General features: G+C 41.5%; 1 protein-coding gene across 5 annotated transcripts in view; it reads right to left on the reverse strand.

Moving 5' to 3' along the window:
* Nucleotides 1-1,347: 1,347 nt before the first annotated feature.
* PLEKHG1 (pleckstrin homology and RhoGEF domain containing G1) overlaps nt 1,348-25,537 on the reverse strand; it is a 335,313-nt gene continuing 311,123 nt past the window's right edge. For all 5 annotated transcript variants that reach the window (XM_073557656.1, XM_073557658.1, XM_073557654.1 and 2 more), the window contains 8 exons: nt 24,311-24,344; nt 17,726-17,818; nt 14,729-14,767; nt 14,611-14,633; nt 12,868-13,080; nt 12,628-12,735; nt 6,609-8,253; nt 1,348-5,758 (listed from right to left, as the gene is read on the reverse strand). In XM_073557656.1, coding sequence (XP_073413757.1) covers nt 4,665-5,758; nt 6,609-8,253; nt 12,628-12,735; nt 12,868-13,080; nt 14,611-14,633; nt 14,729-14,767; nt 17,726-17,818; nt 24,311-24,344 — 3,249 coding nt within the window. In that variant the 3' untranslated portion in view covers nt 1,348-4,664. The remainder of the gene's footprint in view (nt 5,759-6,608; nt 8,254-12,627; nt 12,736-12,867; nt 13,081-14,610; nt 14,634-14,728; nt 14,768-17,725; nt 17,819-24,310; nt 24,345-25,537) is intronic.

The raw sequence follows: 25,537 nt of genomic DNA on the forward strand, positions 1-25,537 counted from the left end.
AAAGATGGTGGTGACCGATGCCTATGTCATCGCGTTGCCCACAGTGTGCGTCCTCCATCATTGGCTGAAAAAGGGCGCTGGAAGCATCTTTTGAAACGCGACTTTGGCGCTCTGGTCGCCGACCTTGTGGCCAACCTCACGCTATGGTCGGGTTTCGTTTCATGAAACCCGACTTCAGCGAAAGTCGCCGACTTTTGAATATGACCGACCCGTTTCGCTCAACTCTATTGGCTCTTAGATTATTTTTTCAAAAGCTGAAAAAATAAATAAGTTTGGCAACTCTCGCTTAGGCGGTGATCAGCACTGACTTAACTAGACTAGGGCTGTGTGATGCTGGTGTATGTGTGCCACCTAACCAGAACGGGTGGTCACACAGCCACTGAACTGTACAGCAGCGTCATGTGCACCTCTTCTCCACATATCCCATGCCATAGTTTGGGATGGCTGGAGGATGTAGGAACATGCTCCAGATGCCTTCACTTTATCCTGACTGAGTAAGCTGTCCCCACAGTGCATTCTCACAATTTGCTGCACACACTAATCCCTCAAAGTGCATTTGCCCGTTTGACATTCGCACAATATGATGCCCATTGATACATCAACCTCACACAATGTCAGCCCAGTACGTTCTCCCCCACACAGTATGATGCTACCAAAGTAGATTTCCCACACACACGTCCCCCTCCCTTTGCGATATGCAGCCACAGTGCAACCCCTGCACACACAATATGATGCCCCAACAAGTTTATTCCTCCCAGTAGTATAGCACATCAAGTAACCCAACACATGAAGTCCCCCCACATACAGTATGATGCCTCCATAGTGCATTCCCTCCCTACAAAGTAATGTACTCACAGTGCATTCCACCCATGCAGTACAATACCCTTATGGTTCATTCAATTAATGTCTCCCACTGTACCCCATAGTGCACCCAGTGTGGTACCTGCACAAATGAAAATGCCCCATAAAGTGCCCCTACCATTAAGATACCCTTGCAGTGCCCCTCTTCCCCACCTTCAACAGTACACTAGCTTAAAAATAAAATACCACCAGAGCCTTGTCCCATGATGAGATGCTGTTGCATCTGTCATGTGGCTCGGCACAGCTGTAGGTGTGATCGAGTTTCACAATTGCAACTGCTGAGCCAAGACTCCGATGCACAGGCTCAATGATGATGACTCCCTGGTTCAACATCAAACTCAACTGTGCCATGAGGACGCAAAGATGCTCCCAACTCATGAGCCTCATAAACAACTGCTTGGTGGTAACGCCACAGAGGAATGATGGAGTACAAACACGGCCATGTAAATTATTACTTCTGCTGATCATAATAAACAATGAAGGCAATAGTCTTGAAACACTGGTTTTATTTTTACTAAGCATCATAAAATCCACATATTACAGATACAGCATGCTTCCAAATAAATTTTAAATCGAACTTTAACAAAACAAATGGATTTGAAATGTTCTAAATGTACAGACGTTTCCCTTATAACATACAAAAACATAAAAAGTGCACCAGAGAGAATGAAAAAAGGCTCATCCATAGGACAAGATGTTAATTAAGGTCAACTTCAAACATGAAGCCAAAACAAGCAAACATATATATACAGATTCTGACCTATGTATCTATACAGAATAGTGCAGGCACTACATTTATTCTAGAGACCCACCACAGCATATCTTAATCTTCTACCATGTACAGTAAGACTACATTAGTCCATTTAGGAATAGTGAAAATCTACAGCTAACTATAATACAAGTGCACAGAAATCATGTATATTGCTACTATCACTTAACACTTATTGCCTGAAAAGCCATTTTCCTTCACAATGACTTTTCCTACAGTCCATAAAGCCTTTTCCAATTAATGCAATTGTCTAATGGGCTTAAATTTGCTGATCCCCCTAAAGCAAACAGGATCTATGTAATGTAATAGAAAGTTTTGAAAGCGAATTTTTAACATGTAAAGAACTTACCAATGAATTCAGAAATAATGAAAGGCTATGTGCTAACAAAATCTCATAAACTCAGTCTCTCTTACCTGGTCACCATTTTATGCCCATGTGCTTTGTTTTTCAAATACCATAAAATGGGTTTCATTAATTTTTTATTTATTTTTGGGGGGAGCAAAAACTTCATTGAGTTTCTGTCATTTTTTCTTAATAAAGCTTAATAGTGTTTTGGTTTTCAATATTCCTGGTATGGACATGGAAATTTATCAAAACATTAGCAGGTGATTGTGGAAGCCATGTAAGATTACCCTCAGTTTTTGTATTCCCTATATTTTTGAGGTTTATGGTACTTGTAAGCTAGAATTGTACAAGTTTTGTAAAGCTATCCTCAGAACAAATGGTTTTTAAAGAGAACCGGTCATTTGCTAAAAAAAAAAAAAAAACTTAAGGGATTCTGTCACTCCGATGGGTGTCACCGTCCGGTCCTGCAGTGCGCAGGCGCCGCGAGAGGTCCGGCGCCTGCGCACTGCAGTATTTTGCTCTGCCCTCAACAGGGCACAGCAGTGCGCCTGCACCAGAGCCACGACAAGCAGCAAAGAAGAGGACGTCACCGTTAGAAGATGGGAGGCGCTGGACCGCCCCCTGATGAGTATAATCTAACTCCTTTTTCTTCGCTTTCAGGTTACATTGGGGGCTTATCTACAGCATTACAGAATGCTGTAGGTAAGCCCCTGATGTCGGTGTCGGCAGCTCATAGTCGAAAAATGGGGTGACATATTCTCTTTAAAGTTACATAACTTGTAAAAATCCCTGAGCTCTTCTGATTCTGCCACTTTCTTCTGTTTAATGCAGCGTCTCTCCATTGTAGAGATATTCACGTTTGTTTCTTCTGGAGCACATTGTGAAATCTCACTTTGCAGTACAACTGGGCACTTTTTCATAGCCTTCTCTGGGACATGTGCTTTCACCTGTCACTCACAGATGCTGCCAATCACCGCTCATCAACTGATCTAGCAGTCTATCAATCTCAGACGCTGCTGGAGTGTGATTGACAACCTCAGTACACGGCCCCAGAGAAGACGGTGTAGAAACACCCATTTGGAGTGCAAGCAGAGATTTCACATAGTGTGCTTCAAAAGCAACAAAAGTGAATATCTCTGTAAAGGATCGACACAGCACAAAACGGAAAACAGTGGCAGAATCAGTGCAGCTCAGGAATGTTAACGTATTCAACACAATTTTTTTGAGCAAGTTACAGGTCTCTCTTGAATCTAAAAATTTAATAAGTTAAGCTTTGACATGACCATATATAACATAAGTGGCAACTCATTCCATGAAATGACCAAAATTGGATAATATATGCATGATTGCTCTGTTAACGAGTACAGAAATTACATTAGCAATTACCTTACATACTGTGTGGCCAGTGTTCAGATATTTACAGGTCATTGTACAAAAGAATAGTAATAAAACAGTATTGACCCTTTTGTGATATGCCAGCATGAACAAAATGTATGGAATGTATGGATCTTATATCACAGTGCACAAACATGCAGAACCAAGACACATTCAGGATTTAATAATCCCTGCAATACGGAAGGCCACAGTACGATATATTGTACAATGTACTATGCGCTACATAGTTGCGTAAGCATGTAGATTATTATAGTGTTAAAAGGTAATGTTACTACACAATAGTGAGGTGCAGTTTGTCATGGAGGTTTTCACATCTCTGTCAGGAGCTTCCATAGCAGATTGTATCAAAATTGCAGAACGAAATAGCCAGCTATTTGTTTGGGAGAATGACAGACACCATGAGGAAAGTCACTCTGTTGTGCATCTTGTGATAGATCGGACGTGTTATCAATTTAATTGTTCTACTCCTATAACCAATGTGAACATAGCCTAACAGGTATACTATGCTAGCCAAAAAGGTCATAGCTGGCAAAGCTCAGGAGCTAATATTTTCATTGATGTCTCAAACAAGTATACCACTTTTGTCAGCAAAGAGTTGGTGGGCATCTCTCAGTTGATAACCATCAAGGGCCTTGTAGCTTAGGTCTGCATGCACTACTATCTCTAAGCTAAAAAAAACAGTATAAAGCCCCAATACATCAGGAGTCCTTGTTCCCAAACTACCACCTTCCAGACATGTATCGTCTTCTGATAAAAATGCCAGAAAATGCTAAAGAGGAAAACAACCTAATACAATGAAATGTATAATATTTTGTATACTTTGTTACATTATTAAAATCGGAAGCTTTTGTTGGTGAACATGGCCTCGTCAACATTTCTTGTCATTCTGTACAAGTGGATGAGAACATCTAGCCATAAATAAGAAATTGTATTATCAACTTGGCCAACAGGTTACATAACTATAGATCATCAGTTTGTGTTTGCTGATGAATTAGACTTCTGAAACCCAAATTCTGTCGTTTATTGTGCTTATTGTAATCCTTATGCAAGTCAGTTACTTGTACAAGTAGGTGCATAAATCACATTACTGTTACTAGTATATAAATTAGAAACCTATTCATTCTAGCCATTTAGGAGAAGGCGTACAGTACAGATATATAGAACTCGATGTCAAATGTAAACAAAACAATGCAACAAATGCCTACCATTAACAGTACAGTACAGTACAGTGAATGACATTATGCCGAAATACAGACGCTACAGTACTTTTTCTAAAATAAGAAAATAATATGTTCAAGCAAAACTACTTGAGCTAAGGCATTGGAATTTTTCCCTAAGAGACTGGACAATATTCTGCTGGTTGGAAGATGGTGCCCTCCACAGATAGTCATTAAGTTTACCAACTTCATCATAACCTGCTACATCGGCATCAGGTGTTTGTTTTTCACTTAGAGACTTTACTGGTGTAGTGGGCATGCTAAAGGAATATGGTGTACTGGTGCTACATGGAGTTTGAACATGTTCAGAATGGCTACGCAAATTAAGTTTTATAGGCTGGTTGGAAGCCAACTCCAGCCCATCTTCCTCATCTTCAGACTTGATCTCTACATAGTCATCATCATCATCTCCAGCACCATCACTGTCTTTAAAATTTGCAAAATAGTTAAGAGTGGCAATTTGAGCATTTAGAGAAGAGAGCTTGTTCAACACCAAGATCTTCTGAGAGTCTTGTAAAGTCATATCTGAATCTTCCTCTGAATGTCTTTTTTCCTCCATAAAACTGCCACCAAAGTCATAAATATCTGATGATCTCTCAGGCTTTGAGTTACGCTGAGACTGTGGTGAAGTTGGGGTTTTAGTTGGTTTGACTGGCTCTTTTGACCTGTGGATGAACATTGAGGAAGAGGACTGTGAGCGAATATATGGCTGAGTTTTTTCAAAGGCCACTTGTCTTCCTAAGGAATGATAAGCTTGTTGCGGAGAGGCATTTTCATCATGTTCTTGACCAATTGTACTCCACCTCTGTAGATGTAGGCTTGATGGACTAGATTTAATCAAGGATGGAACAGAGCACGCAGAAATTATGTTTCTTTGTTGGCATTTGAGCCTATTTGCTGAAGTATCAGACTTAGCTTTGAAGTCTTTTATGTCAGGCCAGGTAAAAAAATCTCCCGCATCTCCATTGAGGTGTGCAGAATGCAAACTTGTGTTACTTTGCAGCAAAGATTCACTCTGTGGAGCATCTTGGTGAACTTGTTGGTGCTTATGTTCTGGCCTGAGTACAGGTGAGTCTCTTGGACTAGTGTTTACTTCCTTAGGAGTTTTTGCTGGTGATTCACGGAAAATAATCTGGTCATACAGCTGAGAGTATTCTGCAATTCTTGCTCCTGTAAATAACAAAAATATTCAATTTGTAAGTCATGTATACAATTTCAAGGTATTATGCAGGCCTTACATTTATGGATCTTCATTGACGATCCAAGATGATACAAAAAAAAATGATACAAACATGATCTTATTTTTACTCACATAATTGGCTAAGGAACATTATCTGTACTAAAATATCTGTTCCTGTAAAGGTTCATTCAGACATCCTTGCAAATCAGTCCGATCTCGCCAATGCACGGACTTGCGACGGCTCTCTAGACCCGAGTGTTATAGCCTTCTAGAAATACATTATGCTCTTGTGGTCTGGTTGTGAGACCATGGCCAGTCCGAACACTGCAGTCTGACATCAGATCAGATCTATTTGAACAGCTGTTTGAAAGATCCCTTCTAATCATGATCAATTGCCATGCAGAATTTATTGAATAAAGGGCATGTCACACTAAGAGATATCGCTAGCAATATCGCTATAACTAGTGACGTTACAGCGATATTGCTAGCGATATCGCTGTGTCTTATACTTACCAGCGACCGGCTCCCCCGCTGGTTATCGCTGATCGCGCGAGAACGTTCAGGACTGTTTCTCGTCGTCAGCTTCCTGCGGCGCTTCCTGCTGTGAGGACGAGCGACGCGTGGAGCCGGGCGGGAGGACGCAGGATCGCCTGGTGTGACAGGTAAGTAGCGATCCCCGTCCCCAGCGATGTCGCTAGTGAGATCTGCCTATGTGGCAGCTCACTAGCGACCACTTAGCGATGTACCAGCGATCCTGACCGCGTCATATCGCTGGTCGGGATCGCTGGTACATCGCTAAGTGTGACAGTACCTTAAGGATCCCTTTGAAAGTTATCTTACCTATTGCTGTCCCTCCTTGTTTCTTCTCTTCCATTATAGCTGCAAGGTCTTTTGATTTCAGTTTGTGTGATTTACAAGGATGTTCTTGTTCTGGACTTTTAATTTTTAGCATTTGATTGGCTCGCTTTATCTTTTGACTGTATTGTCTAGCCATCAGGAACACCTTATTTTTGGATTTTTCAATGTTGTCCAATCCCTGAGCATTCATAGAATCTGCGTAAGATAAAGTACTTTGAGATGAAAAGAAAGGGGAGTCCATGAGTGTCATTTCACTGGTAAGGGATGTTCTCTTCAAACTTAGCAATGAGCTGCTAGGGGAGGTTGGAGGTCTTGGCTCCTCTTTACAGACACTTGGACTGTTGTTCATTATTATCCTTGGCAGAGTTGAATTATCTGGTAAACATACAGGTGATATTGAAAATTTTGATTCTTTGCTAAAATGAGACCTGCTGACTATATGTCTTTTTTCCCGGACATCATCTTTACTCACTGGAAAGGAAGCCAACAATTTGTCACTTTTCTTTTCCTCATTCTTTTTTATGTAATTTTCCAAGTCATTCCAGATCTCATCTACTTCTTCAGATAACTTGTCAGCAGCAGTTTTGTGAGAAGCTGAACTTGAATTTGAGGAAGTGTTGCATAGATGAATATAGTCATCTCCTAATGGAACTCTGTGGTCCAAGGATTCATCCTCACTGAACTGAAGGCTTTCTTCAGAAACAAAATGATCTAGATGGCCAAAACACTGAAAATCTCCATCTAAGCCCAAAAAATTGTTTCTCTTTGAAGGTGAATTCTTTCTTATATGCTCTAGAGATTGTTCTGGAATGTGTATGGAGTCATAAACATTTTCTTCTATTATTCGAAGCTCTTGAGAACTAGTATTAGGGGTTCCTCGTTTCAATATTGCTCTCTCTCTGTTTGGCACTGGAGTACTATTAGTCTTTTCATGTCCTTTAGATGTCCAAACATTAGTATTGACCTTACTTTGATGGTCTGCATCACGCTTGGGATTATTTTGCATGTAATCAGATTCATCTCTTCTTGTGAGGCCCATCTGTTTAAGATAATCATAACTGATGTTATCATAGACGTGTTCAATATCATCAATTGTCAACTCCTCTGAGGAACCATGGGAGGAAGACTTTTGTTCAGGTTTATTTAAGATTTCACGAGAAGTAAGCTGGTGTCTAGTGTTATTCTGTCTACTTTTCAAATTACAAGAGCATGATTTATTTTCTCCTACACTGCTGGCTCTCCTGACAATTTTGCAGTATGAGTTATTAGCACTATCATCTTGCATTAGACCCAAGTGCCAACTACATGGCCGACTGGATGCACCTCTTTCTTCTTGTGACCTTGAGGACTCTAGTTTGGAACAGTCATTCATCATAAACATTTGATAATCATCATCATCATCATCCTCATTGTCATGAGGTGTTCTCCTAGATGGAAACAGGGCTTGTCTAATTTGGTGATCTGTCCAGATATTTCGCAGAGCTGTAGTACTCCCAAGGATATTCATTATTATAGAGTTAGTATGTGACACGCTTTGCTGTCTCTCCAAGGGATGAACTGCAGAAGTTGAAGACAGCTGGTCTCTGCTCAGCTGTGACGACTCTTCATCTGATTGGTCTTTTGAACTCTAAGATCAAAATACAAAATTAATAATTCATGAAAATATGAATACAGAAAATCCATTAGTAACTTTAAAAATTGCTTTGTAATTAGTATTGCATGTTTTCTCATTACTTTGAATAAATGTGGATTACATATTCAGATCTACACAACAAAGTGGTGGTCTATATTACATTTGCGTCTCTCTAAGTGTGGCCAAGCCAAGAACTTTTTTTAATTTACCAAATGGCTGCAATGAAACAAAGAGTGAAAAATTTAAAGGGGTCTGAATACTTTCCCTACTCACTGTATATTAAAAGAATAGATCATACCAAGATGTACCTTTGTGACACTTAGAGGGGGTTTCTCACATACAAAATACATTTTAATCAATCGATCTTGGAATAAGAAAACATTTCACAATTGGATGTATATTAAAAAAAAGTTCTGATGCTGAGATAATCTTATAAATGTGACCATGAAATATGCTATTATTTGCGGTGCCTGACCAGCTCCTGGTCAGGGAAGAAAGGATAAGTCACTTATGATAACTGAGTATTCAGTCTGAACAGCAGTTGCTCGCAATGGCTACTTTCTCAGGTACAACATTTCTCTGCCTGTTTATCACAGGAGCAAGACTTTCTGCCACATCTCCAGCTTTCTGAGTGTATAAAAAATCAAGTTAGTGATGAAGCAGCTGACATGTCCCAGGAAAGATGTGGGCTCAGCGCCGGAGCCCACATCAAAGGGAGGGAGTCAGACATTGGCGTACTATTACGCCTGATGTCAGAAAGGGGTTAAAAACACATCTCTTTAAACAAGCCAATCACCTCAACTCAGTAACCAAACTCTTCCCTGTTCCTTCCTTCTAAACATTATTCAGAATCTGCTCCCCCCTATTCATTTGTCTCTACACTCTCCATGCACATAACTGCACTTGATAATTGCACTTAAACACACTGGCTGATGACCAGATCATGCAGCTTTATATGAAAATTCCTTTTATTACAATTGCTGGATCTGAAATATCAAGCACTTTTCACCAATTGTGTCCCCCTTATTTCCTGGTAGATTGTAAGCTTGTGTGCAGGGCCCTCACTCCGTAAGTAACTGTTTACAATTCTTACCTTGTATTGAATTTATTGTCTGTATATGTCCCTGCTTAAGTGTAAAGTGCTGTGGAATATGTTGACGCTATATAAAATAAAATTATTGTTATTATTATCATAGAACAGACCACTAAGTATATATGTTCCTGTATACTTCCAATTGTGGAAACTTGTTATTTCAAGACCTGGTTTTCTGAAACACATTTTCAGGGGAACAACTTGACGATGAGTAATACAAGTGGTAAATCACTGGAGATCAATGCGGGAGTGCAACCACAACTGGCAGTCTGGTTGTGTGGGCACTTCACTACACCTTTGTAAGATTATTATTATTTATTTATATAGCACCATTAATTCCATGGTGCTGTACAGGAGAAGGGGGTTACATACAAAGTTATAGATATCGTTAACATTAAACAAATTTACAATGACAGACTGGTGCAGAGGAGAGTGGACCCTGTCCTTGCGGACTTACATTCTACAGGATAGTGGGGAAGAGACAGAAGGTCAGGGGTGCAGCAGCTCTGGTGGTGATGAGGCGACAACTCAGGTGGTGGTGAGGCGGCAGAATGGTTATTTCCTGAAAAGATGTTTTTTTTTAGGTTCCGTTTGAAGGATACGAGGGTGGTAGATAACCGGATGTGTTGAGGCATGGAGTTCCAGAGGATGGGGGATATTCGGGAGAAATCTTGGAGTCGGTTGTGTGAGGAACGAATAAGAATGGAGGAGAGAAGGAGGTCTTGGGATTATCGAAGATTACGTGAGGGAAGATATTGGGAGATTAGTTCAGAGATATAGGGAGGGGACAGGTTGTGGATGGCTTTGTAGGTCAGTGTTAGTAGTTTGAACTGGATTCGTTGGGGAATTGGGAGCCAGTGGAGGGATTTGCAGAGGGGAGAGACAGGGGAGTAGCGAGGAGAGAGGTGGATTAGTCGGGCAGCAGAGTTGAGGACAGACTGGAGTGGTGCAAGGGAGTTAGCAGGGAGGCCACAGAGGAGAGTGTTGCAGTAGTCAAGGCAGGAGATGATGAGGGCATGTACAAGAGTTTTAGTAGATTGAGGGCTGAGGAAGGGACGGATTCTGGAAATATTTTTGAGTTGGAGGCGACAAGAGGTGGCAAGAGTTTGGACGTGTGGTTTGAAGGACAGGGCATAGTCGAGAGTTACTCCGAGGCAGCGGATTTCAGGCGCGGGAGAGAGCGTTATGCCATTTACCATAATAGATAGATCGAGTAGGGAAGATACGTGAGATGGAGGAAAGATAATGAGTGCAGTTTTGTCTACATTGACTTTTGAAAGCGAGAGGTGAAAAAGGAGGATATGGCTGATAGACACTCTGGGATTCTGGACAGCAGAGAGGTGACATCTGGGCCAGAGCGGTAGATCTGAGTGTCGTCTGCATACAGGTAGTACTGGTAGCCATGGAACTTTATGAGTTGTCCTAGGCCAAGGGTATAGAAGGAAAAAAAGTAGGGACCCCAGGACTGAGCCTTGGGGGACTCCAACAGAGAGAGGGCGGGATGAGGAGGTAGTGTGGGAGTGGGAAACGCTAAATGTGCAGTTAGAAAGGCATGAGGAAGTCCAGGACAGGGCAAGGACTTTGATGCCAAGGGAAGAAAGAATTTGTAGCAGTAGGCAGTGGTCGACTGTGTCGAAGGCAGAGGACAGGTCGAGGATGAGGAGGATGGAGAACTGTCTGTCAGCTTTGGCTTTGAGTAAGTCATTAGTAATTTTGGTCAGGGCAGTTTCAGTGGAGTGGTGGGGGCTGAAGCCAGATTGTAGGATGTCAAGGAGGGAGTTAGATGAGCGGTGGGAGGAAAGTTGAGCATGGACATGCTGTTCAAGGAGTTTGGAAGCTAACGGGAACAGTGATATGGGGCAATAGCTGGGCATAGCAGTTGGGTCAAGGTTTGTTTTTTTGAGGATGGGTGTGATGGTGGCATGTTTGAAGGCAGAGGGGAAGGTACTAGAAGATAGTGAAAGTTTGAAGAGATGGGTTAGGGCTGGGATGAGCATGTTAGTGAGGTTGGGGAGCAGATGCACAAGTGGTGAGGTGTGATTTGGAAAGGAGATGAGTAAGCTCTCCTTCAGTGATGTTGGAGAGGGAGGTTATTAGGGAAGGGCAGTGGTCTGGTATGTGGAGTGGTTGGGGTGGTGGAACAGTAAACATTTGCCTTGTTTGGTCGATCTTGTTTTTGAAGTAGGTGGCAAAGTCCTCGGCAGAGATGAGGGGAGTTCGAAGTGGCAGTGGTGGGCGGAGGAGAGAGTTAAATGTGCTGAACAGTTGGTTTGAGTTGTGGGATAATGAAGATACAAGGTTTGTGAAATAGTTCTGTTTAGCAGAGGTGAGGGCTGATTTGAAGGCAAGTGTAGCTTGTTTGAGAGCAGTGAAGTCATCTGGTAGACATGTTTTCTTCCAACGCCGCTCCGCTACCCTGGAAGCTTGTCAAAGTTTTTTGGTGAGGTTGTTGTGCCAGAGTTGCCTATTGATTCATTGCACTTTGCCATGCATGAGGGGCGACTGAGTCTATGGCTGATGTGAGGGTGGCGTTGTAGAAAGCGGTGGCGGTGTCCGTATCGTGGAGTGAAGATATAGAGGACAGAGGTAGAAGAGAGTCTGAGAGTGTCTAGGTGTGCAAGGTTTCTGCGAGGATGTGCTAGTGGCTGGACATGGGGGGGCAGGTGAGGAGGACAAGGATGAGAAGATGAGCAGATGGTGGTCAGATAGGGGGAAGGGAGAGGTTGTGAGATTGGGTAGGGAACAGAGGCGGGTGAAGATGAGGTCTAATGTATGTTCATCTGTGTGGGTGGCTGTGGAGGACCAATGAGTAAGTCCAAAGGATGAGGTAAGTGACAAGAGTTTGGAGACTGCTGGCTGGTGGGTGTCAATCAGTATGTTGAAGTCCCCATGATGATGGTGGGGATGTCAGCAGAGAGAAAGTGGAGGAGCCATGTGGAGAATTGGTTGACGAAGGAAGTGGCTGAGCCCGGTGGTTGGTTTATGACAGCCATTTGGAGATTAGAGGGAGAGTAGATACGGGCAGAGTGAACCTCGAAAGAAGGGAGGATAAGAGAGGGTGGGGGGTGGATAGGGTTAAAGGAGCAGTTTTTTGAAAGAAGGAAACCCACTCCTCCGCCACGTCTGTTGCCAGGGCAAGGAGTGTGGGTAAAGTGGAGGCCACCGTAACTCAGTACGGCAGGGGGGCTGTGTCAGGGGGTGTCAGCCAGGTCTCAGTGAGGTTGATCAGGTTGATTTTCAAGTACGAGATTTCTTATACAATAAATAACACTTACCTGACTGTCACATAAACTGAGGTTAATACTTCTACGTTTCTCAACATTTTCTGAGGCCTGGCTATTCAATCTCTTTCTTCCACCTTTAACCTTTTGCTGAGAACCATGCTGTGAATATGGAATTTATATGTAATTATAGATGTGATTAATGAAAACATTGTAACCAAAGGTATTTTATCTCACAATGTATACACATGTAGTTGAAATACTCATAATTGAATTTAAAATAGATGTACAGACCTGTTCAGAATCTTCCTCATCATCAGCGTCAGTCTGTTCACCAGGCCGGAGATGCAATTTTTTGCCGTTATAGGGATGCTGAAAAAAATCCTGTGAGCTGCTCATATCAGTGCTGTGAGACAGTGCCGCATTTCCCATTTCAGGGCTCAGGAGCACATCCGTTGATCCTAGTTTAGCTGCTTGACAAAGTAAATTGCCCTGCATGCTAATACGCTGAAATATAGAAACACAAAAATATTCTTAGATACGGTGCATTTCCATCTAAAATAATTTTAATATAAATGAAATTAACATAAAAACCATCTCTAAATACTATTTATGGTCCCTTATTGACATCTGGCTGGTAGAACGCTCAGATTTAAAGGGCACACTAAAGGGGGTTTTACACTAAGCAATATCGCTAGCAATATCGCTAAAACGTCACTGGTTTTGTGACGCAGCAGCGATATTGCTAGCGATATCGCTATGTGTGATACTTACCAGCGACCGGCTCCCCCGCTGTCCATCGCTGATCGCGCGAGAATGTCCGGCTCCATTTCTCGTCGGGCGCTTCCTGCTGAGACTTCCTGCTGTGACGTCCAGCGACGCGTGGAGGCGGGCGGGAGGACGCAGGATCGCTGCGTGTGAATGGTAAGTATCGTGCGCTGCGTCGCTGCTGCATCGCTGTGAGATCTTTCTGTATGAAAGCTCACTAGCGATCATTTAGCGATGCACCAGCGATCCTGACCGGGTCGGATCGCTGGTTGGATCGCTGGTGCATCGCTAAATGTAAAAGGGCCTTAACAAATCACTGATAAGTTGATCAAGAGCCTGGTGTTTGTTTAGGCTCTACAACCCCATTCTGGCCTCCAAGCAATGTTTGCAAACAGTTTTTGTGATCTGGAACAATTTTTATTCAAATTTCCGACACAGTTTATGGAACTAATTGGAAGCTTGAGAAAGGTAGCAAAGTCCTCCAAACTTTTGCATGTGTGTGATCATCCAAGCTCCTTGTGGTATCTCTGGAGATTTGAAGATTTTCTCGAGTGGGTTGGGGTGTATGGAGCCGAAGTGATCAGAAGAGTGATCAAAACGTCGAATGACATTCGTAAATCCATCAGCCCACTATGCAAAAAATAAGCTTTCACACAGCTTCATCGATGTAAAAAAAAACCATTATGGGTCTTGGAAAATTACAACAGAAATCAAAATTACTTCTCTTTTTCCAAATTTTTGAATTTTGTTTCACGACTTAAATGAAAAAAAACAAATATATACAAGTTTGGTATCATTAATTATATGGACCTGGTGAATCATATTTCATAGTCATTATTACTGTACATTGAACGCTGAAAAAACAAAACCTATGGCAGAATTGTATTTTTTTCACTATTTCATCCTGTCACCAGGTGTTTGCTACCCTATGTCAGAGCAGCATGATACAGAGACTCTGACCCCGCTGCCAGATTCCTTTTCCGTAAACTGTGAAATGAATGGTATCATCCTTAACTACAACACAGCCTGAAAAAAAATACAAAAAGTTATGCCTCTTGAAAGAAGGAGAGGAAAAACCAAAAGCATGTAAATGGACCTCTGATGCATGGACTGGCACAATGGTATAGAACAAGTGGCCTATACTGTCTCTGTGTGCCAAATGTGAATATTAACAAAATGGCTGTTGGTTTTCCACAATGAAAAAAAAATGTTTAGCATTAAATATACCGCACTGCTTGGTTTTGTTTTTGCCAATAATTGGTAAATTACCTTCTGAACTTCAGGGCTCACATCTGAAAAATATAAAATATAAATTAGACAAAGTCAAGGAAATCAAATATATGACAACTATGTTTCCTTATGTATATACACGTACTTCTGAACTTACCATTAGGTTTCATGACTTTATGGATATTAGATGACGGTTCTGAAAAACAAACGTGAAAGCAACATTAAATATTTTCTTCTACACAAATAATTCTACATTGAGCTTAAGGCCCCATCACACTAAGCGATCTCGCTACCAAAATCACTGATTTTGTGACACGCCAGCGAGATCGCTGTGTGTCATGGGGATGAGCGACCGTCCCCCCTGCCGGTTATCGCTGATCGTGCTCGAGCGGCCTGGGCCGTTTTTTGATTGCTGGTCTCCCGCTGGCCAGCACGCATCGCTGCGTGTGGCAGCGAGAGACCAGCGATCAGCGACGCTGGACGCTGGTTGCTAATGTAAACGTCAGGTATCCAGGAGCCGCGGCTCCTGGATACCCGCTGTTTACCTTGGAAACCGGCGTACACGCTGGTTTCCAAGGTAAACGTCGGGTATCCAGGAGTTGCGCGGCTCCTAGATACCCGATGTTTACCTTGGAAACCAGCGTGTACGCCGGTTACCAAGGTAAACATCGGGTATCCAGGAGTCGCTCGGCTCCTGGATATCCGACGTTTACATTAGAAACCAGCGTCCAGCGTCGCTGGTCCTGATCGCTGGGGCTGTCTATGTGACAGCTCACCAGCGAGCAGCCTAACGATGTCCCAGCGATCCCATCATGTCGGATCGTTGGTGGGATCGCTGGGACATCGTTTAGTGTGACGGGGGCTTTAGAAGAAGACATTCCTCCTCTCCTGGCTGCCTAATTTCCTGTGTATCAAACAATCTTTACTTTTAAATGAATAACTTAATGGATTACCCATCATAGCAGACAATTGCAAAGGTACTCATCAAAAAAGTTCATCATGAAGGCCTAAAAAACATGTTCAACATTGATTGGTTTATCTGGATATGAAATATTGGATTTGTCAAGGACATACCGTGACATAGGGACCAGCAAACTGGTTTCACAAACTCACTGGTTAGAGGCACTTCACCATCGTATTAACCAGTACAGGTTTTTTCCTTGCTAGCAGTGCAAGGGTTAATCTGTTCAGTTGAAGCTCCTGGAGCTTTCCAACTTGGTTTTGATTACATTTTCGGGAATCTTTCCAACATGCAGTTTAAGGAGCCATAAAACATTTTTTCATTGGATATACAAATAATTTTGTTTTCATGATATTTGAGGCCTAATTTTCTGTTATTTTCATATTCTTATTTTTTGGAAGTATCTGAAGGAAAATAAAGGAAATACAGGTATATTTTTATTTTTTTTATAATTACAAAGGACTCTTAAAATACATTTAAATTGTACATATGTTTTTTTCTTCCAATAGGGGTAGGGCTAGAAATAGCCATTTGGAATGGCAGCAGTTGTCACTGGTTTACTGCGACAGAGAGGAGCAAAAAGAATACAGTGTCTGATTTCTCTTACTCCTGCACTGATTAGAAGCACTTCACCTTCTTATTAAATCGTGTAAGTTTATTTTAGCAGTGCAGGGGTTAATCTGTTCAGTCGAGAGCTCCTTGAACATTTCCTGCATTAAGACTCAGCAGTGCGCTGTTAGCCATTTCCATCTCCGATATAATCTGGGCCCTGGCTAGCACTCATTGTCAGAGATAGCTTTTACTGCATGACTGGAGGTTGTTGTTAGTGGCTACTGGAGGTGTTTGGTGGTTTTATCTGTGACTTTTGCTAGGTTTTGAGTATGTGATAATTCCTTTTGTCTTCTCCTACATTGGTTTAATTCCATCCTCTATGCTCTGGTGCATTCCTCTGTTCTTTATGTGTGAGTATATATTTGTAGGTTTGGTATTTTTCATTACCTTGTTAGTCTGGTTGGTGTACTATGGTACACTACTACTCCTTTTCCCTGGGTGGGGGAAGGGTACAGACCAAGAGCAGATTCAGGAGCTAAGGCAAGGTATGTAGCCCAATGTCTTCACCATCAGAAGTAATCCAGAGAGCAGGGTGAGCTAGGGCACCCCTAGCGCTAAGGAAAGGGAAGGAGCCCATGGTCCCGGGACACTTAACAACAGAGTCATGACAGCAGTTTTTTATTTCTTTATTTTTTCCTGCCTCAATTTATCTACCTTTCATTTATTTCACACAGTGTGTATCCCATAAGGTCATAAAATACATTAGAGGAGGAGTGGTGGTATTTAAACATTGAAGTACTAGGTCCCGAGGAAGATAAGCATCCTACACTATATACACAGCAGTCGGGAAAGCAGAGATGGTAACACTTTCTGCCTTCTCTATCACTCCATTCAAAATAAAATAATAAAAAAATCAAATATACACATATTTGGTATCTCCGCGTTCAGAATCTGCCCATATATCAATATCAAAAAAGAAATAACCCAATTGCTAAACGGTGTAATGAGAAAAAAAGTAAAAACGCCAGAATTATGTATTTTTGGTTGCCACAACATTGCATTAAAATGCAATAATGGGCGATCAAAAGATCGTATCTGCACCAAAATGGTATCATTAAAAACACCAGCCCTCACCCAACCCCAGATCACGAAAAATTAAGACGCTATTGTAAACAGAAATTGGCGCAATTTTTTTTTGTAAGTGCCAGCTAGGTAACGTTAACACATACATGCATGTGCAGATCAATTCACATGTTCATACAACTAAAATAGCTTGCACATAAACCAGCTCTGCTTTGTAGATCACGTTCTAATCATATGGACATTTGACCTCTGTAGCCTATCACTGGTCACAGTGCCACATAAGTCAATGATGAAACTACAAATTGCTTGCAGCAGTCAAAGGCCCTTCCTACAGGAAAAGGAAGCAAGACGACTAGAGGACCATGCACTACTAGGAGAAAAGCTACTATTAAACATAAAAAAGGTGGTAAAACCTCTTTAAGACACCATACTGTTACTGTGAGGTCTTAAGGAATTTTGACACTACCTTAAATTACTTTTTAAGCTTTTTCTTCAACACATCCAAATTATTCTTGAAACCGACTTAAAAAGAACATATATAGTATGCTTAGCACTTACCAGACTTCCTCCGGACTCTGCTTGAGACAAGCTCTTCTTTTACATTTGATGTTTTTCTCTCTCCTTCTGGATTGTAAGAAAATCCCGGATGATCTAAGAATGAACAGCAGATTTTTATTGTTGTAAAACTATATGCAAACAAGATGGAAGCTTAAAAAGGACAGATCACATCTTGGGAAACTGCAATAGGAGTAAAAGACAACCAAATATAATCCTTTTCAAGCACTGAGTAAATAAATATTATATGATTAATATAACCATCTGAACAGCTGTGGGAGGCTTCCTGCTTAAGAACTTAAATATACCAAACTGTAGAGGGATATTGAAAGTGTGCAGCATGTAAACACAGGGTAGATCGGTACTTCCCTCTTATTTTATGTGGGATGAAATTATATAAGAAACAATGCTTCATGGTTCCAAGCAGCTGTGTCCTCTTTTAGCAGAAGAACCCTTAAGAAACAGATATGCTTTCCTGTATATGAACCCTTTAGAAGCAGCTATGTTTTCCTATGATATCTGAGCTACAGAATATACAGAGGATTTACAGTGGTGCTTGAAAGTTTTTAAAACCTTCAGAATTTTCCATATTTGTAGATACAGTGGGGAAAAAAAGTATTTAGTCAGTCAGCAATAGTGCAAGTTCCACCACTTAAAAAGATGAGAGGCGTCTGTAATTTACATCATAGGTAGACCTCAACTATGGGAGACAAACTGAGAAAAAAAAATCCAGAAAATCACATTGTCTGTTTTTTTTTCATTTTATTTGCATATTATGGTGGAAAATAAGTATTTGGTCAGAAACAAAATTTCATCTCAATACTTTGTGATATATCCTTTGTTGGCAATGACAGAGGTCAAACGTTTTCTGTAAGTCTTCACAAGGTTGCCACACACTGTTGTTGGTATGTTGGCCCATTCCTCCATGCAGATCTCCTCTAGAGCAGTGATGTTTTTGGCTTTTCGCTTGGCAACACGGACTTTCAACTCCCTCCAAAGGTTTTCTATAGGGTTGAGATATGGAGACTGGCTAGGCCACTCCAGGACCTTGAAATGCTTCTTACGAAGCCACTCCTTCATTTCCCTGGCGGTGTGCTTTGGATCATTGTCATGTTGAAAGACCCAGCCACGTTTCATCTTCAATGCCCTTGCTGATGGAAGGAGGTTTGCACTCAAAATCTCACGATACATGGCCCCATTCATTCTTTCATGTACCCGGATCAGTCGTCCTGGCCCCTTTGCAGTGAAACAGCCCCAAAGCATGATGTTTCCACCACCATGCTTTACAGTAGGTATGGTGCTTGATGGATGCAACTCAGTATTCTTTTTCTCCAAACACGACAAGTTGTGTTTCTACCAAACAGTTCCAGTTTGGTTTCATCAGACCATAGGACATTCTCCCAAAACTCCTCTGGATCATCCAAATGCTCTTTAGCAAACTTCAGACGGGCCCGGACATGTACAGGCTTAAGCAGTGGGACACGTCTGGCACTGCAGGATCTGAGTCCATGGTGGCGTAGTGTGTTACTTATGGTAGGCCTTGTTACATTGGTCCCAGCTCTCTGCAGTTCATTCACTAGGTCCCCCCGCGTGGTTCTGGGATTTTTGTTCACCGTTCTTGTGATCATTCTGACCCCACGGGGTGGGATTTTGCGTGGAGCACCAGATCGAGGGAGATTATCAGTGGTCTTGTATGTCTTCCATTTTCTAATTATTGCTCCCACAGTTGATTTCTTCACTCCAAGCTGGTTGGCTATTGCAGATTCAGTCTTCCCAGCCTGGTGCAGGGCTACAATTTTGTTTCTGGTGTCCTTTGACAGCTCTTTGGTCTTCACCATAGTGGAGTTTGGAGTCAGACTGTTTGAGGGTGTGCACAGGTGTCTTTTTATACTGATAACAAGTTTAAACAGGTGCCATTACTACAGGTAATGAGTGGAGGAAAGAGGAGACTCTTAAAGAAGAAGTTACAGGTCTGTGAGAGCCAGAAATCTTGATTGCTTGTTTCTGACCAAATACTTATTTTCCACCATAATATGCAAATAAAATGAAAAAAAAACAGACAATGTGATTTTCTGGATTTTTTTTTCTCAGTTTGTCTCCCATAGTTGAGGTCTACCTATGATGTAAATTACAGACGCCTCTCATCTTTTTAAGTGGTGGAACTTGCACTATTGCTGACTGACTAAATACTTTTTTTCCCCACTGTAAATTTGACCTAAAACTACATCAAGTTTAATCACAAGTCCAAAAACTTGATGAAAATAACTGAATCAAACAAATTAATTAATAACATTAGGAATATCACATGTCTGATAGTGGCAAAAGTATATGAGGATTAGCAAATAATTTTAAGATTAAATTATAGGCTGGTGTTTTCAATCACGTGTGACGGAGTGACCAGTTTTATTTAAGGAAATAGAGTCTGACCTTCTTTACACATTTGGAGAAGTTTACCATGACCTAGATTTTTGATGACCTCGTAATAAAAGAGTTGTTGATTCTCATCAGGTGGAAAGGGTTACAATATTATCCCTCATTAATTTGTGCTCCACCAATCCAGAGTCAGACAAAATGTGTACAAGTGAAGGAAGTTGAGACCAATAATATCCTCCCCATGAGTGGTTGAACAACTGAAATCACTCCAAAAGCAGCACATGCAATAGTCTGCAAAGTCACAAAAGAACAATTAGCAAAAAAATTCTTTCACATTAATGAATGTTAATGTTCATGAGTCCACTATTAGGAGAACACTGAACAACAAGTGTGCATGGCAGGATTGCAAGAAGAAAGACACTGCTCTCCAAAAAGAACATTGGTGCTTGTCTGCAGTCTGCTGCAGATCACCTAGATAAGCCAGAAGGCTGTTAGAACAAGGATCTGTGCATATGATCTGTGGCACTTGGTGATGGTAGCTTCTTTTAGGTTGGGCCTTTTTAACTGAATCTGGTGGGCCAGGACAGCTTGCCATCATTAAAGGAACAATGAATTCTGAATTTTATCAACAAATGCTAATATCCTGATAATGGAATGATATCTTGACCTCATAACGTGTCATACCTCAACAACCCAAAGCACATAAGTGGTTTTACAAAAATAGAAAAAATGGTTAAAGAAAGAAAGCAAAGGTTTTGGAATAGCCAAGCAAAAATCTTGACCTTAATCCTATAGAAATGTTTTGGTAGGACCTGAAGTAAGCAGTCCAAAGGACAAAACCCACCAAAATACAAGTTGAAGATGTTTTGTATGGAGAAGAGGATAAAATTCCTCCAAGTCGATGTTCTGGCTTAGTCAACTTATACAGAAAATGTTTAGATGCAGCTTTTGTGGCACAATGGTGATGTAGGGGGTGTGCTGGGGGATAATTTGTGCCCTGTATCCCTGTGCGTACCTTCTGAATAAAACTGGGTACATTTTGCATATGTGTCATGTAATGTGATAACGTTTTACTGTATTTTAATGTGTTGAACAATGTACCCGTGTTCATACATTGTGCAAGTTATATATATCTTTATGTGTTAGGGATAGAGATAGGGAAATATAGTGGTAGAGTCAGGTTTAGCATTGAGTAAGGGTTACTGTTAGTAGGGGTAATATAGGATTTAGGACAGTGGGGGCACTATAGAGTAGGAGTTTAGATTGAGCTAAGATAAGAAATAGATAAACCAATAGGATGTTAGCTAGTGGGAGGAAAAATAGCGGCTAGGCTTATGGGAAACTTCCCTTGACGTCCAGGACCTACGATCTAAGAAGGATTGGCAGCGGCATCCTTTACTTTCGCCTAGTTTCGGGAAAATGGATGGGGAGCACCAGGAACAAGCTAGACCGGCTACTCAGGAAGCTGCGGTACCGAAGGATACAGTACGGGACTACGTGTTGTCAGAAAAGGCCAGGGACAGCTCAGGGAAAGGAGTGTCCGTAACATGTTAAGATTGCTGTGCGGTGTCTGTATCAAAGCTGGACGAGCGAAGTAAAGTTGTTATGTTTGAATTGAACTTGGACTTTGAGAATCTCTGTGTGTTGCTGAAGAAAGTGGGAACTCTGCTGCCTGAGGAGAACTCCGATCCACAGGTGGGCAAATTGCCCCACACACACAACACAGACAAGAAGGGACACTTTATTAATGCATCGGGGCGCGGCGCCGGGGTGTGTTGGAACAGCAGCCCCTCGCTATGACTACCACCTTGCCAACCGTTACAGTGTCACACCAGATACTGAAAGCAAAGGTTCACATGATTTTGCCATTCACACACGTGATATTGGATCATTTTCATCAACAACAAAAATGGCTTTAACATTTTTGACTCATTTGTTTCCTTTAGTACTTTTAGAATGTGTGAAAATCTCACGTAGTTTTAGGTCAAAATTATGCAAAATTATGGGAAAATTCAGAAGGGTTCACAAACTTTCAAGCAACACTGTGTTACTTGTCTGAAATAATGACAAAACGTTCAGGCTCCTTGTGTGCAGTGAGTACATTTTTTTCCCGATTTGCATTTCAGATTTACTGTCCAGTGAGATGCATTAGTGGATCCAGTCACCAGGTTTGTGAGTCAGTTTAGGAGAACTTAAGACATAAATAAGGGAACTGATTCTCCCATTGCATCCTATGGATCAGTGACTATGGCTTGATAGAATAAATTAAATGTTCTCCCCATGTCCTCCAGATCTGAGCACAAGGCCAAGAAATTTATGATAAATTAGCAACTGGGTCCATTTGTGTGTGTTCCTGCAGTCTGGCATTGTTAGACCATAGTCACACAACAATATTTGCTGCACATCAAGATGGCCCTAAAGATGTGTCAATAAATCCATCCCGAAGGCCATAGAAGGGTTGTTTTGTTTTTTTATACATGCTAGTGAAATGGAGGGACACCATGATGTGGTGATAGGGGACACAGTGGGGACATCAGACTATGTGTGGGCATAATACTGCAGGGAAATGGGACTGTGGGGGGTATTATTCTGTGTGGATGGGAGACCATGGGGCATTACAGTATACTTGGTTTGGGGTAGGATTGTTGGGACAACATACTGTCTGGAATTAATGTGGAGGCATGATATCGTGTATGGGAAACACTGTGGGGATATCATGTTCTGTGCTCATCATATTGTATTGTTTCACCACTTTGGGAGTATCATACCCTAAAAGAAGGCAGTGTGCGCGCGTGGAAGCTTTTGAGCGTCATACTGCATGGAGGCCATAAAAGGGGTATGAATCTGTATGGGAACACTAAAGAGTTTTATTAGGGTAAAAATGCTTATCTGGCAATACAAAAAACACTGGGCAGAGTTGGAAGTATGGATTAGCTGTAAAAAAAAAAAAAACCACTGCCTGATGCAAAAGGTGCCCCTTGTCTCATACTTCAGAGATGGGAGTTACGGTAGAGTTATTGCCGCTTTGAATTGCATTGATTTCAAACAATCACTGAAATAAACAGAATCTAGAGAGGTCACTAAAGGGTTAATCTCAAAATCACAACTTATCTTCTATTTGCAGGACTGGGAATAACTTGCTGATCACTGGGACCCACAGCTATCCTGAGATCTGGGTTTTCAAAGCTAGAGAATGGGGCTCTGCAACCCTGTCTTGAATGGAGCAAAGGTGCTTGTCCTCTGCTCCTTTCATTGCCAATGGGACTCTCAGAAATAGCTGAATACAGGGCTCACTTTTTCCAGCAGTCCCATAGACAAGGAATAAAGTGGAGGTCAAACATGTGTCCTTCCACTCCATTCAAGAGAGCCACCATCTCGGTATTGATGGGGGTCCCAGAAGTCAGATCCCAAGCAATCAGGAAGTTGTCCCAGATTCTGTGGATTGGGAATAATTTGGGATTTTGGGAATGACTATGCTAAGATTCACTTTTAAGTATTAAAGAGTTTGTCAGTAGAATCAACTCTCCTAAGCGATCTATATGGGCATAAGAGGCTGAATAAAATACCTTGATATCTCCGATCAAATCTTATTCCAGAGAAATCCATGTTTTTCTTATATGTAAATGAGCTGTTAAGAGCTATGGGCGGAATACTGATCTGCATAAGTATCTGCCTCCAGAGATTATTATAAATCAAAGGACATGTTACCAGTGTGAGACATGTAACCAAGACAGGAAGACAGGACAGGATATCTGAACTTTGTCTCATTACAAAACACATTAGCTGCAGCTCTCACAACTCTGCTGTATTGCAACATTGGCTGCCTGTGAGATGGAAGCTGAAGCGGAGAGGAACCTGCAGATGTGTCAGGTATAATCACACACAGCTCTGCAGTGAGATCAGGAGAGCAGAGAGCGGCCATTACACATCACAATGATAATGCTCCCTTCTATGTATAATAATCTCTGGAGGCAGATTCTCATGCAGATCAGCCTACAGCCCATAGTCTGGAACAGCTCATTTACATACAAGAAAAACGTGGCTTTGTCTGGAATAAGACATCAGATTGCAAATATCAAGGTATCATTTTATTCATGGACCTACATGTCCATATAGACGACTCAGTAGCGTTGATCCCATTACAGAATCCCTTTAAATTGTCCCCAACATTCATAAAAATATAAGTAAAAATCTAATCAACATAAAAGAACTTACGGATAGCATCCATTTCTAAAATTGCTTGTTTTGCCTACAAATAAAAAATATGAAATATTTCACTCAAATAGTAGGAAAAAGTATAAATCCATACATTAAAAATATAATAGCAGGTAACGGATAAGTCAATTGAATTATATGCCATTTCTATAACTATAAATATTTTAATTATTGATTTTAATACAAGAGCTTTGTACTTGCCACTTTCCCTGCAAATTGTGCAATGAACAGATAGTATGGCTGTAGAGGTGTGATCAGTGTTTAGCATTAGAAACAGTCTTCATCAGCCAAGCAACATGTAAGTATTATACAGTAATAATATTCTTTCGGGTAAACTCAGCTTTTATGGCTAAAATGTTTGTGTGATCTGACAGTTTTGATCAATGTCCCTTTTTTTTACCATACTAAGAACAAAACTGTTTCTACCTCTAGGTGGCAGTAACATACAGCGGTCGTCACAGTGTCGGAGACGTAGCACTAGCGGTATAGTCTATTATTTTAGGTAATTGTTCCAAAGTCTAAACTATAATTCCGTGTCCCACTGACTCAGTAATATTTTAGAACGATGAAAAGAACACAAAATGGTTTTTAGATTAGCATTTTAAAGCTAAGAATTATGTATTAGAAAGGTCATGCAGGTTTCACTGCGGACAGCACATAATCCCTCTGTCGCTTTGGCAGTGATTTCTAAAACCTGGTCTTAATTACTAAAAGAAAAGTAAAAGCTGCTGGGTTGAGGAGAGAGAGCTGCAATATACTGACTTTCAAGTTTTGAAATATTTTTTCAATATTTTTTATTATTACAGGTAAATGTCTGTTCACATGTCCGTACTGATGTGTTAGGAACAGACAAGCCGAATAAAGCCCCTGTTACATTTAGCGATGCACCAGCGATCCCGACAACGATACAACCCGGTCAGGATCGCTAAATGGTCGCTAGTGAGCTGCCAAACAGGCAGATCTCACCAGCGATGCCTCAGCGGTCGGCGGTCGTCACTTACCTGTCAGACGCGGCGATGATGACCGTCTTCCGCCCGCGTCCATGGCTCGCTCGTCGGCGCCAGCAGGAAGCCGACGATGAGAAATGGACCAGGCCGATCTCGCGCGATCAGCGATAGCCAGCGGGGGGGGCCAGTTGGAGATGAGTGTCACATGTAGTGAGATCACTACCGATATCGCTGCTGCATCACAAAATCGGTGACGCTTTAGCGATATCGCTATGGGTAA

This window comes from Dendrobates tinctorius, unplaced genomic scaffold, assembly GCF_039654945.1.
Source record: "Dendrobates tinctorius isolate UK_male_01 unplaced genomic scaffold, ASM3965494v1 ptg000250l, whole genome shotgun sequence".
Lineage (NCBI taxonomy): Eukaryota > Metazoa > Chordata > Amphibia > Anura > Dendrobatidae > Dendrobates > Dendrobates tinctorius.